This window comes from Semicossyphus pulcher, unplaced genomic scaffold (assembly GCF_022749685.1).
Source record: "Semicossyphus pulcher isolate SPU_LCO1_2020_fin unplaced genomic scaffold, fSemPul1.0.p SCAF_21, whole genome shotgun sequence".
Classification (NCBI taxonomy): Eukaryota; Metazoa; Chordata; class Actinopteri; order Labriformes; family Labridae; genus Semicossyphus; species Semicossyphus pulcher.
The window spans coordinates 17991405-18010211 of NW_027211695.1; the positions used below are offsets into that span (position 1 = coordinate 17991405).

Sequence of the window (18807 nt, forward strand, 5' to 3'; positions counted from 1 at the left end):
ATGGTTTTGGCTCTGCATGACTTTCAGGCCATCGGCGTGTCCGAACCCGCATACTATCATACTAATCGTGACGTAAAATTGAGTATGTCATGCGTTCCCATCTCATAGTATGCAATTTTGTGTATGCGAGAAATGCCTGGATGTAAACTAGATCGGCCCGGATGTTTGAGTATGAGACGGGAGCTCACTGGTTGTACTCAACCGCCCCAAAATGCATTGCGGCTATTCAACTTCTATATGGCGGAGATGGACCGGAGGTCAGACCGGACATATGTAAACGATTAAGTCACGTGATACGGAGAAGACGGCTCTGAGTATGATGCCAACGGAGTCCTAATAATCAGGTTAGTAGGCAGTATGCAGCACATACTGTTTGAGTACGTTAGTAGGCAGTACGTTAGTATGCGGTTTCGGACACAGCCCATGTCTACACCTTCCTTCCTTTCCAAAAAAACCCCGTCCACACAAACACAGTTATAAAAAACATCCCCGCCCAAACTAAAAGGCAAAAACACAACAGAAACGCTGTCATGAGAACGCCACACCAACAGGTGGCGATGTAACTCAGTCATGCAAAGAAGAAAAGAAAATCGCGGCAAATCAAACGACCTGGCGGGCTGCAATGGCGCATCAAAGGAAGGGGGACGATATATCAATATAGTGGACGAGTCACTGAACATATATGTGTAAACATGTAAAATGTCCTGTTAGCGAGGGCGAGGTTAGACACATCACTGTTTTTGTCACGTCCGTCATGTTGCAAGGAATGTCGCCTCGTTTGTGACGCCTCTCAAAGGAGATAACGGCGCACAGCCTGAGGTCATGAGTAGGACTTCCTTAGAGTGTACGACCAAGCCTGTGTTTGACCTTCAACCCACGTCCTGCTTCGTGCGGTCCAGTGTTTGGTACCTTTTCAGTAAACTATGAATCGGTCAGCTGAGAAATAGCTCAGCTGTGGCTCTCTCATGGCTGAATCAAGCTGTGTCTCCGATATAATATAACATACAGTAATATAACACAGTATGTTGTGTCAGGAGTTAACTGGTAAACCTGTGTTGAGTGGCTGTTTGTTTTCACATCACAGAGACAACATGGTTTTTATTCTATCCTCATGCATCAGGTCTGCTTCCTCCTCACCTCTGCAGCTGGCGGGCGTCCCCGACCACGTCCCGTCCGCCTGACACAGTCTGATGCCGGTACCCTGGAGGTCAAACTCCGGCTGGCAGCGAACGCCACAGGCCGCATCGAAGTGGTTGTTGCACACGTTTTGGACGAAGAAGCCGTTTTCAGGAGGAGACAGCGCCGGGCAGTGGACCACTGAAGAGAGGAGAAGAAGAATACTGCTAACTGACACAGAGAGAAAAACAAACACACACAGAAAGCTTTGTGGCAGGAAACACAAACAGACGCTCTGGAGAGTTAACGCTCCCGACAAAGACGATGAGACAGCATGAAATTACATGTTGTCAAACATCGCTTCCACACAGAGGGAGGAGGAGAAAACACCACACCGATGATTAATGAAACTCATTGTTTGGAAAGAGCGGGATTATTCTTCGAGGAGCGGGAGGACATTACTGGAATAGATTCATAAAAAAGGACGCGTTCAGCTCCGCTTGTGTGTCCGAGGAATCATGTGTTTTTGTTCTGGCTGGTTTGTCTTCATGTGACGCTACATTTTACAGACCTTTATGGCTCTCTCTGCTCTTACTCAACGTCCCGTATTCCTTTGTGAAACATGTTGATTCAGGTGTTTAAACCATTCTATACTTTTTCCCCGTCATTACAAACTCACAAGGCCTGAAAACGACACTTTTCTGGGGTGTTACTACACAGCGGTGCCTTCACTGACTCCGCAAACTTTGCTAAAAACTCAAACTGCATTAAGGTTCCTGAAGGTGTCATTAAAGGCTCATCAAGCTGTCCTTAAATGCACCACACCCACACCTCACATGGAAATCCTCCTGTGAGTGTAATGATGATTGTGTGATGCCTTTTTCCTTGGCTCTTCTCTTAATATACTTAACTTTTAGTTAGCGCACACATCCGTTTTTTCCCTTCAGCTATTAAAGATAATTATTGCTCATACTCGTCGCACACGGCCAGAGCCATCTCCGGACTGCAGCGGCGTGCCAGAGCTGGAGGAAGGTCCAGCATGAGTAGAAACACTCGGGGGTGTGTTTCTCTAATGTAGGTGCTCGGGCCCCTAGTGGAACTTTGGAGAACTGCAGAGGGCTCTTGAGACTTTGTTTGAATGCTGAAGCTGAGCCTTTGACGCGCTGGAAGTCGGGGAAGAAAGCTCAGTACAGAGAGGAGCTGTGTCTCTTTTTGGCTGACAACTTTTTGGGCACCATTCTGCACAATTAGGAGCAGACGGGACAGAAAAAAATGGCAGCAAACGGGCAAATAAGTGAAAGGCAGACTGAAATAAGGAGAGGAATATTGTTCTGTGTGGGTTATATAAAGGTTACAGTCTTCAGATGGCGACTACAACTGGAGGAAATGACTAACTTAACGATGCAATACCGTCTATATTACTTAAAGACACAAGTATCTCCCAGTGCCTCAACCTCAAACCAAATAAAACAGGATTAAGCTCAACAGGCGGGACGTGCTCGCTTTCCTGAAAGCGATCTCTCGTTTAACGAGAGCTAATAGGAGGATTCTGAAGTAGGTCGTTATTTTCAGAAAAACGGGGCAGATTATTTTCTCTCGAGTGAATGCAACGCGCTTCTGTTCAGTTTTGTTTGTTTAGTCTGGTGATGCATTCGTGGTTGAAACGATAAAGTAAAAATCTAACAGATACGACAAAATAACAGCAGCGTCAGGAAGAGCAAGTTTTTATGCTTGTTTGAAACCCTCCCGGGACACACGGGTCTGTATGTGACTGACTGAGTAAGTGAGTGACGGTACTTTCAGAGCCAAATAAAGTAAAAAATATAACGGCCCGGGAAACACTTCAAAATAAAAGCATTGTGCACAAACAAGGGGAGTCAGAATTCCAGATCGGGCTTTTACTTTGAAAAAACAGACCGGAAGTGTTGCTACTGTTACTCTCCATGCCTGTGACTTTCACTACAGGAAGAGATGTTAGCATTATGTCGCTGTCAGAGATCAGTAGGACTCATCACGATTCATTTGTGGGAAAAAATAGGCTCAAGGAAAAAGGGACATCAAAAGCTTTAAATTAAATTACCATTGACTAAAATGGCTTCTACAAAAGGGTAACGCAAAAAATATAAATGTTTGCTTTTCATCTTTTCAATACAGTCACAAATCACACGGCTGTGGCAACAAATCTCTTTAAAATGTACATTAACTGAAAGAAAGGGATACCCACCCGTGATCCCGCCCGAACCCACAGACTTGATTGTGTTCATTTTCAAAGAGCGTACACTGCGATTAGACTGGTTCCCGACTAGTGTATTGTGAACGAGAACTGCGCGCGGCTCGTGGTAAAAATAGGTGAACCTCCTATTCTCTACATTTTTACCATCATTGTGAAGACTCATCTGTTCTCATGCATTTCAAATGAAAATGAACACGTCCCGAAGACTCACTTGTTCTTCCTGTGTGTAATGGCGAGTAAAAACCAGAGGGAGTCAGTCAAAGTTGCAGGGAAAAGTCTAATGAGCTACTGAAATCTGAACAAACGTTCATAGCTAATGCTGGCTCTTCCATCCGTCCACAAGACTGTCTGTGACCTGCGCAGCAAACCGGGGAGGACGCTCTTGGTCAGCTAGTCAAAGCCCGGGTGGGAACCTCTTGTTAAACCTTCCCCAGGCTTTTGTTTATTTTTGTCTTGTTTTCACAGCCAGTGGAGTCGCCCCCTGCTGGCCATTAGAGGCAATGCATTGGCAAACAATGGCTTCACTTTCCAAACCCCTTTTATAAAGAATCTATATAAACAAACAACACGTGCTCCTGCCCCCTCCCTCACAGCAGGAACAGTGTCTTCTGAAAGGCTTGCATGACGTTTAACATTCAAAAGAGTTAAAATAACAAACATCACTCATCGTTCTTTTTAACTGTAGCAGGTGTTAAAAGTGATTTTCTGCTCGATCAAACATGGCTGACAGTCGATTTAACAGATGAGTTCCTCTCACCCTGGCAGGTCATCCCCATTGGCTGATATCCCGGCTTGCAGACGCAGTCGGTGAGGGAGGTGCTGCCGGGCTGGGAGGTGTGCTGCAGGTCGGGGCAGGGCATGCAGGTGCTCAGGCCTCCTGGTGCTCCCTCTGGTTTGAAGGTGCCGGGTGGACACGCTGATAGGAGGAGAGAAGGTGTAGTTAGAAACATACATGTCATGTTACACGCAGAGAAAGAGACAGCTGGACGGAAAGACTGGACGCTGGATGTTTAAAAGGAGCTGTCATGACTCAAAGTGAAAAACAGCTTTATGGATTTATGTGGAGACTTTGATCACATTCATGTCTGGACATGTTCTGGAGTGGTGGAAAAATGTTGCAGAAAAGGCTGAATGATCTCACAGGGAAGGTAGAAAAGACAAATTCAGCTCGCCGTCTTAATTATTCCAAGCAGGGAGACTTTTTTTACACAGCAAAGCAACAATCAAAGGAAGCTTTATGAGCGTCTTAAAGCTGGAACAGTTCGTGTTTCCATCACCTGACACGATGCAGAGCGTTTCCTATCAGAATCACCTGCACAGATCAGAGGACATGCTGTAAAGATGAACAAGCGAGGGTCATGTGAAGGTCGTCCAACATTCTTTCATTCATCAATCCACCTCCATAAAAACCGTCTCCGTGCAGAGGAGTGAAAATGAACGACTGAATCCATCACAGGCTCTTATCAGGGTTTAAAGATCACTTTCACATGGGACTGTTCATAAATTACAGATTACCTGATTAAACCTGATGTAATCCCTGTGATATGTGCAGTGATGTAACGTGCATCTGCACTGAGCTCATGAGGCTCTGATGTTTTACTTTCCAATTTTCTGATCATGATTATTTGATGAATGTTGTTTCCAGGGGCAGGAACACTTAGCTCTTATCGGCCGTTATACGGCTTCTTTCACACGAGCTATTTTCGGGCTGGTAATTCCCATAATTCAAAGCGATTACTGGTGCAAAACCTTTATCAGTGGCTCGCCAAAATAAAAGCAATTTTCTTCTGTTCGGTGAATCCAAACCACTTTAAAGCTTTTCAACAGCACAAAACTTCACAGACACTTTATCTTTAAAGGTTAATATATCCTCTTTGGGATTATTACAAAATGACTCAGCTAACAGATGTTTGGGTGGATTAAGCAACAAGTTTGTGTGGTGCATTCAGTAGTTAGTTTTCCTTCGCTGCTTTATTTTCCCTCCTGTTGATCTTCTTCTTCCTGCCTGATCATGTGCACCGCCCTGATTGTTTTCACCTGCTCCTTGATTAGTCTCACCTGTGCCTGATTACCCTCACCTCCCCAGTGTATAAAAGCTGCGTCCCAATTCAGGGGCTGTATCCTCCAAAGGACGTGTTTGAAGGTCACAGCGGGGCGTCGAGGGTCTCATTTCGTTTCATTCATTCATTGTGCGCTAACTCAAAGTGACATGGCGGACTCTTGAACAGACGAGGAACACACTTTTAGATGTAAAAGTTTTTGGTTTCAGCTACTTAAGCTATCCGACGTTATGTTAGCTAGTTAGCCAGTTAGCCAGCCAGCGAGCTAGCTGTTGCTAGGCGACAGGAGCAGCACTTAGAGACCATAGACTGTATTTAAGATGGACAACATGACAGCTCCCTAAAAGTGAAGCCAAACCCTCTCTATCGCCCCCTGCTGACTGGCTGCAGTATAGCTCATAAAGCCCGCCTCCTCCATGTTAACAGATGGGACATGAGTCAAACTATAAAATCAAAATACACGCCAAATACATGTTTCTCAAACATGGTTTCTGTCACTATAGTTAGTTGTTCTCATGCTGATTTACGTCCAAGTGTTCATTTTTCTGACAAGTTTACTTTTAATTAGTTATTTGATGCTGTAAAAATGATGATTGACAGCTCCGTCAAAATCCGGCTCCTGCAGCCGATCTGTTCCGGATTAGCAGAGTGGAGGAGGAACGGCGAGAGGAGACGTAACTAAAACAATCACTACAGTCATTGAAGTTTCATACCTGTAAACGCTGATGTGCAGGATCTTTGCTGGGGTTTTTTCACTAAGTTAAGTGTGTGTTTTGGTTAGCCGAAGTGGCTACGGTGGCTCCACCTGCCGATCTCTACTGCACAGCTCTGGCTCCGAATGACGTCTCCTTCGCATGGGGGCTATTTTGGCTTCAATTCTGTACAGTGAGAGCAGATGGAGACGCGTCGTCCATCTTTATGTTCAGTCATTGGTGACAATGCAAGGGTAAGGATGAGAACAGCTGGCGAGGCAAAGAGGCAATCCTCTGTAGGCCAGACTGTCTCATTTCACAAGCTGTGTCTCGATTCAGGGGCTGCATCCTTTGAAGGACGCAGTCTATTGCTGAGGCTAAACTGGCTGACAAACTGTTTCGAGTCTGATCCATCATACATAAAAATAAACACATGACATGGGTTTATTGATCGTGCATGTTGGCGCCATTCATTAGAGACTGCCGTCATGTGTTCGTCTCTGCGGTTGCTCCGTTTATCGTCCGATCTACGACTCCAGTCTGCAGCTACACACATTACTGATTTCACAAGCATGACATGAAGTTATTATCGGATTACAGTTGTCACTTCTTTCCGGAGTGCTGCAGTGTCACTCGCGTCATCGTCTCTACAAGTGAATCCAAATGTTGTTTGCATTAATTGGAAAAACAAACTCTTATTATTGACGACAGCAGTTTCCAATTACGGAGGAAAAAAGGGGACGCTTTTTGAGACGTTTTAATTTGGTGTTGTGCACTTTAAATGAGAAAATCATAAAGTTTCACAACCCACACCCACACACATCATTTAAACACATCAGCAAATACAAAAAACATGCAGAAAAAGTGGGATTAAAAGCAGCTACGTGTGAGCTTTACAACTATTTTAGGAACAGTGAGTTAGAAGCTCAGTTTGTCTTCGTTGGCGTGAGTTCAGAAGTCTCCGTTTAACGACGTAAAGCTAAAGTAAACCGTGTCAAAACACATTCAGCACACAGGTTGGATTACAAGCTGTAGGTGCAACAGAGAAGCCACAGTACTAATGTTCTTCACAACTCATTTAGTCGCCGCCGAGCCAGAGGCCAGGTGTGAATTTCCACTGCTGAGCCAATGCCAGCCCGGCCTCCCTCCCTCCCTCCCTCCCGCTCCCTCCGCAGGTCAGCCAGGAGATGTTAACCGGCTGTAAAGCAGACACTGGCGCTAAAATGCACCCAGTAACCCACATCAAACACACACAGAAAAACCATTCATGTACGTTTGATAACAAAAGCAGCCGACGACTTCTCCGGGGAGGCTTCTTACATAAGACGGGCCGCTCTGTTCGAGTCCTCCGGAGTTTTTTACGGCTTCGTTTAAGGTTTTACAGGAAAGCTCGTCACTTTTTATGCGGATCATAATTCAGCAAGTGGAAATTCTGTATCGAAAAAATATAAAATTTTTAAATCCTGGCAGGTAGAAATGAGCAGAGAGAAGCATGGTCGCACAACACACACGGAGTTTAGAACGGACAGACCTGGCGAAGGGGATCAGGACGGCGGAAAGAGGGAGGGATGAATGTAAATGTATCTCTGCTCCAACACGACACTTATTGTGTTTGGGCCCTGCGCGGTTCTGCCATGGTGTCGTTCAGGTCCGTCCTAGCGCGGCTGCTCTGTACACTTCATTTAGACAGGAAGTGGAGCGATAAAACAGAGAGAGCCTGCTGTGTGCGGACCGGCTGTGAGCAGATGGAGAAAGGGAACTACTGTAATGATCTGAGGAACGAGCTAACATATGATCAGAGGCTATTTAGTTTAAATCAATATCAGCAGTGTCTTACTTTCTTTGTACGTGTTTCACTTTCACTAAATATCTGCCACATCAGAGAGAAGTGTTGTGTTAGTAATGGAAGTTCAGCTTCCTCCCACAGTCCAAAGACATGCTCGTTAGGTTCATTGGTGACTCTAAGTGTGAGCGTGAAAGGTTGTCTGTCTCCACGTGTGAGCCCTGTGATTGGCTGCCGATCAGTCCAAGATATACCCCGCCTCTCGCCCAATGACAGCTGGGACTGGCTCGTTTAAAAACACAAAAACGACACTGATGTAGCAGATAGTATCAGAAATATCTTATTTATTGCCCGCATTCTTCTAGCTTGTCAAAGCCTGCTCCTACATTACCCACAATGCATATCAATCGCAGGAAGTTCTGTCGAAGAATTGGGTTTGGTATGCTAGTAGCGGCTAAAGTAACCTTGCTGCTAGCTTTTAAGAGATGTGACTAAAGCGGCCAAGATTTTACTCTTGAAACATGTAGGCTTCAACTTCAACCAACTCTGACTCAAGTGACATCACTTAAGGTGATTTATCAGATTCTGGAGAGCTCCCTCTCGAGCCACAAAAGGCTTAGTACAGCTTTTTATCACATGTAGAAGTCATGAAGACTTACAGCAGATGTAAGAGTTATGTTATTCTCTTACGATCAAACGGGGAGTAAAAAAGGAATGACAGCTGACAAAACCAAGTCCAGTTCATCTGTTAAAGTCCTTTCTCCTAATATGAAGAAAGTCTTTCAAACTGGCAGACACGTCTTAACCCGGGAGCCAAAGTTACTATCACACGAGAATCTGTGGCGTCTCTGGGGGGAGGCTGCGTTCGATTAGCGAGGCCTAAAAACAGAGCGGGACGGAAACGATGAAAAGAGAACATCTGCCTCCTCCGCCACAATGACAAACAGAGAGAGAGAGAGGTCTGCATTCTGCTTAGTCCTGCAAAAACACACATGCTGATCCATACATAGCTTGTGATAAAAGAAAACACTGATGACTTTGCATCTTAGATAGACGGAAAAAAGTATTATGCAGGGCTGGGTTTCGTCTAAGAACATCTGTGCCAGTAACACACCTCAGATTTGGGTAACAATTCTTAAACAATATCTTCTATAGAAGTATGTTATAAACATTTCTTGGCGCTACATGGTGGTACAGTGGATGCTCGTTAGGTGACTCTAAAATTGCCCGTAGGTGTGAATGTGAGCCCCGCCTCTCGCCCACTGACAGCTGGGATCGGCTCCAACACGATCTGCATTACGTTTTTTTGTACGTTATCTTCTCTCCACAAAAGTTAGGCAAGTAGGCTGACTGTTACATTGTTAAAAGACTTGCCAAAGAAACATCAGCTCGTCACGGTCGGCCATGTTTTTTTAATTTACGTTTGGCGTCGTGCACCTGGAATTCCGGAAAGTCGGAAATTTCTTCTGGGAAGTTCTCGAGTTGAGCTGGAACGCAGCGCTAGTTTGATGATATGATGATGTAAGGAGAGATCATGGGAGTTGTAGTCTTCTGTGTAACAGCCACCATTGCCGGTCAATATCTATCTGACACAACTTCTGCAGAACTCATGTCCATGGACCAGGTCATGTGTTAAAGGCCATGTCATGTATCGTCAAATTTATTCTAGAGATAGACCGATATGGTTTTTTAAGGGCCGATACTGATACCGATTATTAGTAGTCAAGGAGGCCGATAACCGATATTTGGAGCCGATATTCATTTGTAGTAAAAGTGAAAATATTGGCGTCAAAATTTTGAATAATACAAACTCCAACACTTAACTTTGTTGAAATGCCTTTAAGCATATGTTTATTAAACAGTTCCCAGGGTCAGCAGCATCTCTTATAAACTTAACTGAAAATTTAAATAAATAAATAAATAACTTCCTGAAGTTTTATAAAGTAAATAAAACAAAGTTAAATAAAATTTGCAAAGAAATGAACTTTTTCTCCTCTCCGCTGTGTGTGTGAGCACTCTGCATGCACAGCTTTCACTGCTGATTGGCTGTTACCCGTGCCATGGCTCTGCGAGTAACCAATCAGTGCTGTGGGTGGGACAATGCTGGAGACAGAGTAGTGACTGCAGACAGAGAGGCGCGGCTGCCTCAGAGCCAAAATTACCCAGTTTTAAATTGATCTCTTATCGGCCGTCGGATTAAAAAAATAAAAAATAAAAAAATGCAGATGTCAATATGCGTCAAAATGCCAAATCAGTCTATCCCTAATTTTTTCATATTGTCACCTCATTGTAATGAAATACCTGTAAATAACGTTAAAAACTGATGGATTTCGTTGAGTTTGAAGAGTGCTTGGACACATTTTGGATCATGTCAGAACAAAATGACCATCTATCAATATGGGGCATTGTTCTTTGTAGACTCTTCCTTTGTTGCCAACCTCTGTTGGAACCACAGACATGTTGGAATATCCTTGTGTTTGGTGATTCAGTCACTTACAATCAAGAGAGAAATAAATCTTAAATCAGGAACGAACCAATTTCTTGATCCAGCACTACTCGCTGCCCCAATGAGGAGCCAACATAACATTATGTGCAAATCAGACAACTGAAGTAACAAATGTGTTTTGTGATTTAATAATACTTGTGATGCCGTGACCCAGTTCTGTCAGTCTGTCGTCTTCAAAGCCAAACAAAAGAGACACAGGAAGTCCAGCAGTATTGTGAACGAGCTGCTAAATCTGGACCGAGGCCTGGCCGCTTGTGGTCGAAGGCCGTCTCACACGAGAAACGTTGTTAAGTTGGGGTTTGAATTCCAGGGTATTCCACTAAGAAAACAATGTTCACATGCGAGCCGAGTTTCCACTCTCAACTCAGACTTCCCGTGAACACTCGAGGTGCATAAATAGACAATGGAAATGGATAATTAAAATGTATAGTCTAGCCCATAAAAAGAGACTTACATTCACGCAAAGGCTGAGACATGAAGTAACTGGAGCTCAGTTTGAATATTTCATTTCAGGTAAACACAGCCTGTATATACATTTATTCTCAGCCAGCAGACCTCATCTGGACCACCAGGCTAGCTTTCAGCTGTGGGTTTAATGGATGTTAAGGGTACTTATGTTCAACCAAGACACCTACAAGTGTCAGAGAGTCAAACACATTCAGCCCCAATAGCTTTGATTGAAGACAACACTTCTACATTCAGCTGGAGACATAACGATCCTTGCACTTATGGTTGCCTAGGCTACAAGTCACCACAAGAAGAGAGCACCAGCATCTGTCCACCATTCAGCATTTCATTCACATTGTTTCCCAAGGACTCGTGACCTCGTCCAGGTCCTGATGCACCAAGAAGCTCAATGACACGATGGCAAATTCCTTTAACTTAAAGTGGTATGAACACAAAAACATGAGGAGCAAAAATCTAATGTCAAGCTGCAAAATCCTCTCTTCTGAAGTGTCCGTGAACATAACGCGGAAACCTGATCGGAAATGCCTCAAAAAATGCTATTCGGGAATCGGCAAGTACGCTGGACAATGCTCCGATCCCAAACCAAAAAAGCCCTCCAAATATCAACTTATTTCTTCTTCTCCCAAAAAGTAACCCCCAAAGCAACAAAAATATTATGGCTACCAATTGGAACTACTTTATAAGAGTGGTAAAGAAGAGCAGGTTTCAGGTCAGGTGGCGTTAGCAAAACAACAAACCTGCAATGCTAAAGCTCCCGAAATGCCAACAATCAGTATTTTCCCACCAATAACATGCATATATTTTTATTTCCAGCCATACTAGTAACAGAGAAGTACTTGGTATCAACCAATACTTAAGTCTTGGTATCAGAATCAGTCTCTAGAAGGAAAAAATGGTACCGGAACATCTCTAATTTCAGCTTTCAGCAGCAGCACGTCTCAGACTTCAAATCCACCGAGAGAAAACCCCAGACAGCTGTCACCTGGTTAAGTTTGGGCTCTGATTTAGGAGAGTCTGAGACCAAGATGTCCAATGTGTCTGTGTTTGCACCGGTAAGGGTCACCTCAACACCTCAACACATGGGTCACAGCAACAAGAAAAGTTTGGGAATCCCATCCCAGAGGACACTGAGGAGGATCTAAATCACATCACCAACTGAAGTCCCGTCTGCTCTCCAGCTGGATCGTAGAGTAAAAACGGGGGTAGATGTAGCTGCTGCACAGCTGTCCACCTACACAGCCTCCATCTGGGGGGGAAACAGCCTCCGCGGACCCCCTGATTCCCAAGAATGTGAAAGTTCTGCAGTGTGATGCAAGGAAGACTTTGGAGAGGAAGCCGAGGAAGTTCAGTGGCTGTTCCTTCGCTGGTTTCCTGCTTATTATTCAATCCTGCTCCCAAAGGAGAATGACCTCACCGAAATTGCTAGATACCTCGTATGGATTCCCAAGGACAGGGAGAACGTCCTGCTCGCTTATTACAGACTCAGGGAACGCTGGGATTGGACGGGAGAGCGAGGCAAACCACTAAACAACTGTACAAACACAGGTCGGTCCCCAGTCTGGTGTGCCTGATTACAGATGTCAGTGAGCTGAGAAACGATGTGATAAAAGGCTTTGGTTGTGATCTCAGCACACTTGAGACTACGCAGCCGAGCACTCAGACTGTTAATGCTAACTTGTTTAAAGAGAAACTCAAGTTTTTATTGCAGCACCAAATTCCTCAAAGATTTCACTCCAAGGATCCGTCCACATGAGCACTAATCCACCACACGCTCTGCTGTTCCCACAGTAGTCTCGGATTTGATGTTTCCTTGTGGGATTGAGAGTTTAGTTATTTTTGCTAAATAGATTCACTGACAGGACACAGGCCAATCCAGGCTGTGTGTTTCCTTCAGTGTGTCTTTATGTATCAGTATATGTTGGGGTGTTTTGTGCACATGAAGCAGACGGTAATGCTGTCTTCCGCCAAACTTTCCTGACCCAAACGCCACACCGTAGACATAAATTCACGGATACTTCTGCTCATACTCACTCCCTAGTCAACAAAAATGGCAGCTTGGTCAGTGGCCCAAAGCTTCAAAATATGACGCTCTAGGAGACCAGTCTTCTAGACCACTGTTTTGAGGTTACATGACGTAGAACAAAGAGCCCAGAAGTCTGCTTGGGGCTGCGGTTGGGGACAATGGATGGGTCAAACAAACAACTTTTATCCAGGGGAACAGGGTTTGATTCCCAGTTTGTCACGGATCATTTACTTAACATGCTAATATAGGATGTTTTTTACATTACAAAGGTTAGTTACGTAATCAGTGTATTTACAAATGTTCTGATTTAAAACCAAACCATGATCTTCGTCTTAAACCTAACCAAGTAGTTTTCATGCCTAAACAACCAAACAGCAACTGCTTCGCAAAGTTAACGGCGCGCTAATGATTGTTGACATCGGCCAATCCAGGCTGTGTCTTTATGTATCTCTATATTTTTGGGGGTGTTTTAAGCACATGAAGCAGATTCAAACAAAGATGTCTTTGGCCAAACTTTCCCGACCCAAATAACACACCGTAAACGAAAACTTGCTTCAAAAGTGGCGACTTGGTCAGCGGCCCAATGTGTCAAAATACGACTCTCTAGGACGCTGTTTTCTAGATTATTGTTTTTAAGTTACATGACGTAGTACGAAGAGACACAAAGTCTGCTAAGGGTTGCGGTCGGGGACGATGGATGGGTCAAACAGACCACTTTTATCCAGGGGAACGGGGTTTGATTCCCAATTTGTCACGGATAGTTTACTTAACATGCTAATACAGGATGTTTTTTAGGTTACATAGGCTAGTTACATAACTAGGGTACTTACAACAGTTCTTATTAAACCTAAACCATGATGCTAGCTTGACCGTGGAGCCCAGCACAAGCTAAATTGTTGCTAGTGGTTTCCTACGGCTTCATATTTGGAAGCTTATGGACACTGACCAAGCTGCCGAAGTCTGGAGTGGGAATATGTTGGTTATTTTTACTAAAGCATGGTGATTTCTAGAGGTGAAGAAGCCGTTGGGTCACAACAGGAGCTGATTGGTCGATCAGAAAGCAAGAAAGAAAGAGATAAGAGAGACAGATGCTTCTCCTCTAGAAAACTGGCAGCTGTTGACTTCCTCCTTCCCTTACCCTGTGACCTTTGACGTAGCGTGTGTCCCTCTTCATCACCTCCCACCAACTGGAGAGAGTTCAGTCAACAGATCACACACACACACACACACACACATACAGACAGCTAGAGAGAGAAGATGGGAGGATCGGAAAGTGAAAGGAAGTAGGAGGGAGCTGAAAGAGCATTGAAGAGGGTCGCTGAAAATATCCAGAGACGGATGGGGGTCACAGAGAGGGATAAACATGTTGGATTTGAAGAAGGGCAAAGGCCTTGAAAGAGACGCTGGAGAAAAGCACTGACGATGCTAAAAGAGGAATGAATTCCACCTTCAAATTCCCGTGGGCACATTTGTCAGTTTTAATTATGTGTGAGAGAGAAATGGAAGCAGAGAGAAGTTCAAAGCACAAAAAGTCAAAGCAGAGAGGAGGATGTAGTCCGACTATTTTTATGAATCCTCTTTCTGTGTGCACTCCCCTGCATCCAAACCAGGATTCGAACCTGGAGCCTTTTAGCTTTTACGCCCGGTGATGCAGCAGCTCGGTAAGATTAAAGAAATTGACGGGTGATGGAAGAAAGAAGGACGGATGAAGCAGCAGTGATAATGACACAGTGAGGTTGTGCTCCGCACCGCTGCCTATTTCACGGCTCCTTCTTCTTCATGCTCTCCTGCGGAGGAGGCTCCTATCAGGCCCAATTTACAGCCTCTCTGCCTCCACGCTCCTTCATCTCTGTCTGAACACACGAGCTCACAGTGACCTCAGTTTATAACACAAGCTTTCTTTTTTTACAGCATCCCTGACCTACAAACAGGGCAGCAGTAGTCATCAATTAGGGCTTTTTACAGACCTATATGTGTCGTTTAACGAGGGGAGGGAGGGTGGAGCGGGGCTGAAACATGTGTTGTGAGGGAGGGACTAACATGGATTTCTACACTGCCTGGACTTTAATACTCGTGTGTACAGTCCAGAGCAGAAACATCAAACAGTGAATGACATGAAAGCCTGGACGAAAACACCTGAGGGCGGCTCAGACACTCGGCTCTTTTAAAACCTGTCTGGGTATTTTTGGTGAGCTGCCAAGTTAATTTCTCTCCCTCCTGTTTGGCTCGATTTGTCCCCTCGTTTCACCTTTATTTCCTTCACTTCGGTTTGTTATAGTTTGGGTTTTATCCTTATGATTTCTATCTATATTGTGAAGTGAGATTTGGAGATTATTGAGCACTTCATGTTGGAGTTAAACCAAAAGTTTAGAGCACTTAGACCATTTAAAACAACAGTAAACAAACATGACGTCTACAAAAGGAACATGAACTCAATGACTCAAATGTGGCGCGAGAGGAACATTGGAGGATCATCAGGGTCTACAGGAATCATCCTCTTGGGATCGTAAATGTGTGACCACATTAGCCGATGAACCGACAGGCCGCCATCGCCATTCTGCAAGGACGCCTGAATAAATCGACAAACATGGATTATCTGTTTTCCACATCTTTTTATGCTGTCAAGTTTGGTTTAAAGTTGTTTCTTTGCATTACAGATCTACACGGACGCTTTTTAAGCATCATTAAGACACATTCGCATGTAGGTTTATTCAGTACAGGCAGCACACTTCCTCAATAGTTTGAACTCACTTGTTGCGCCCATTCATTCCTCTGTAATTAGACTCTGATGTTTTATTAGTCTGGCTTTTATTAGGAAAACATCAGAACCCAAAAATCACATGATGTCTTGCGGGGTTGTAAATCATTTTGCAGTTATGTAACGGCTTTAACTGTTTGGCCTGTTCTGTTTTAAGCTTGTTCTTTAAAGCCATTTAGGCTGCATGTTTGTATGAAAGGTGCTATATATATATATATGTTAGGTTGAGTTGAGTATGTTCCCTTTAAATCATCTTTATTACTCAGCTTATTAGTGGTGGTCGTACCTCCCCTCCTCTCTTTATCTTTCTGTCTGGCACAGATCCAGTCTGAGTCATTGACAGCCGTCCGTCCATCCACCACAAAAGATGCACAACCCCGGAGTAAAGAATCACCCTCCTTCTCCCTCTCTCCTTCCACTCTCTGCTCTCCAAAGAAAACAAAAACCAAAACCTCTATCCAATCAGTTTAAGCAATAAATGCTTGATGGTGGTGATTTTAATTTTCGCCACAGAAACAAGGAGCTGGACGCCGTCGAAGCGCTGTACAGACGCAGACAGTCTGCTGTGGTTATTGAAGCTGTCTGCTGAGAGGAAAGAGAGACTCTTTTAAAAGCATGTTTACGTAACGTGTTGGATGAGTTGGCAGAATGTCCTTCCCTGGTTAGAAGCATATTTACTTCTCCAAACATTTAAGCGCAAATTACAAGGCCAGAGCAAACAGAAGGTTGGTGTCAGGTGGTAGGCTGCTTTTATCTGTCTGCTGGCAGTGGTGCTAATGAATGTCGGTTTAAGATCAAGCTAATATGCTGGTCCAGGACAAGCTCAGACTTTGGCTAATCTCTAAACTTAGTCCAGAAATGTCATCGATAGGATTGGTGAATGTCTTTGAGACCGGCAACTCTTAACAGCTTGTTATTTGTCCTGGCATGAAATGTGTCACGCCGACAGCCTTCAGGGGTCTCTGCCAGACGACATCTGACTTCTTTAAGGCTTTCAATTTGCAAGCAAAACATAAACATGCAGATGAAAATACAACCGTTTGAGTCACCAAAAAAGGAATATCTGTTTGGATGAACGTGAATCTAACGACCATTTCGACCAAAATCTACAGAGGACCACCGTTGGGTGGACAAACACCCTTTATTGATGTTTTAATTTAATTATAAGGCACCTTGAAATTTTGGCATTTGGCAAAGGCATGGTTTGGCATTTTTCTAAATGTGTCCTAACACAGATCTAACGTAAAAGTGCAACAATAATGTGTAATGATTTAAAGGCTCACTCCTGTAATCTATTATGACTACAGTGTAAATATAAACAGGCCATGGTCACCTGTATTGCCTTCTCAGAAAGGAGTCTGCTATGCGTCAGATCATTGAGCGTGTTATGTTTTATTATACAACAGTTAATTCTGAACAAGCAATCTGATTGGATGAGAGGCATTCCATGAGTGCTGATATACAGTACAACAGCACTGGGACTTTTCACTCTGAGTATCACTCCGCCTCAGCCAGGTGTTCTGAATACTGTTAATTAACATTTCTCTGGTTGATGATGAATTAAAACAAACAGATAAATGTACATGATAAAAAACAGCTGATCTGTGGTCACCTGTAGACACAGAGTGCAGGAGAATGTTTGGGTTGCTTGGCAACAACAGTCCAGTTTGAGTTAAGTTGTGGAACTAGTTGAGCTGATGGAGCAAAAAGTAATCTGTTGTTGATTGTTACTTTTTACTACTATTCTATAACTGTTGTATAAAAGCGATATCACACTGGAGGGAGTGTTGTTATACTGAATATCAGCACGGCTGTGATTAAGACTGAATCACAGCTGACATGATATTCAGTACTACAAGTGATATAGCTTAAATGACTACAGTGTAAATAAAAACAGGCCATGGTCTGCTTTGTGTCCCATCATTAAACGTGTCATGTTTTAATGGAGGTGAGTGCATGCAAATCAGGGCAAGAAAACGTGCGTGTATGTTAATCCCTGCAGTGTTGGTGTGTAAGCAATTGTTAGCGTGACATTGAAGGGGGAGGGGGATGATAACCAATGTGGCTGTTTTCTATTCTTATTTGGACTCTTCTTCATTTATATTGGAGACTTCTGCAGGAGACTGAAGGAGAAGAAAAAGATTGCAACATTTCTCCCGTTTAACATATTCCACCTCCGCTTCTCGTCGTTTTAATTCCTCTATTTAATTTATGTTCACCTCGAGGCCTCACTGCCGGGATCTGTCGGTCATTCACATCCAGGCCACAAATATTTACAGCGCAGTGAACGCCTCTTTTCTCCTGCTCATAACAAGGACACAAAGAGTCCAGTGCACTGACAGAGGGATGGATGTGTTATGTTCAGGGTCGAGCTGGAGCTCACTGCTGCCACGCGCCTCCTCTTGGGATCAAGAGGCTTTTTATCGACTAAATATTGAGCAATAACTATAAACTATGGTTTCAACAAATTCCAGGGAACTGCTCATATCTTGGTTAATCATCCGTAAACAAAATAGTGAATATTTTGGTGGAACAGAAACGACTCAAATGTGAGGGAGTTAAGGTCTGATTAAGTTACAGAGAAAATGAACAGTGTTGGACAAAATAATAAGCATAAAAGTTCACTCTTAAACGTGGATATAGTCCCAAACCAGGACGTGTATGGATCCATGTTTTAATATGGTGTTTCTGCTTTGGCTCTGTTTATCGTATAACATATACTAGTTTGTTTTTATGTATTTATTGTGGGTCATATAAGGGGTCTGATTGTTTATATATGTAGCTATAGGCCTCTACATTGTAGCTATAGTGTCTAAGTGTTTATGTTACCTTTGTCAAACTTGCCGTGCTTATTTTTAAGCGTAGTTCCTTGTATGTGTACACGTACCTGCCCAATAACTGCCGCTTACTGCTAGTGGCCTACGCGGTGATATGTTGTCAGGGTAATTGTCTCCAATGTTGCTTTGAAAAACCAAACAAACGTAAGTTGGATTAGTTAATCCTTGATAACAAACAATGGAACTTTCTGGTCCAGATTAAACCTATTAAGTGGGACCATCATGATAGTAACCAGGGGACAAAATATCATATCGTGCTGTATTGTATTGTATCGTATCGTGCTGTATCGTGTCGTATCGTGCTGTATTGTATCGTGTCGTGCTGTATCGT

General features: G+C 43.7%; 1 protein-coding gene across 1 annotated transcript in view; it reads right to left on the minus strand.

Annotated features, from left to right (window-relative positions):
* svep1 (sushi, von Willebrand factor type A, EGF and pentraxin domain containing 1) overlaps positions 1 to 18807 on the minus strand; it is a 117078-nt gene that overhangs the window by 44701 nt on the left and 53570 nt on the right. The window contains exons 5-6 of the mRNA XM_069672790.1: positions 4107 to 4265; positions 1138 to 1317 (exon numbers count right to left, since the gene is read on the minus strand). Of these exons, the coding sequence (XP_069528891.1) occupies positions 1138 to 1317; positions 4107 to 4265 (339 nt within the window). The remainder of the gene's footprint in view (positions 1 to 1137; positions 1318 to 4106; positions 4266 to 18807) is intronic.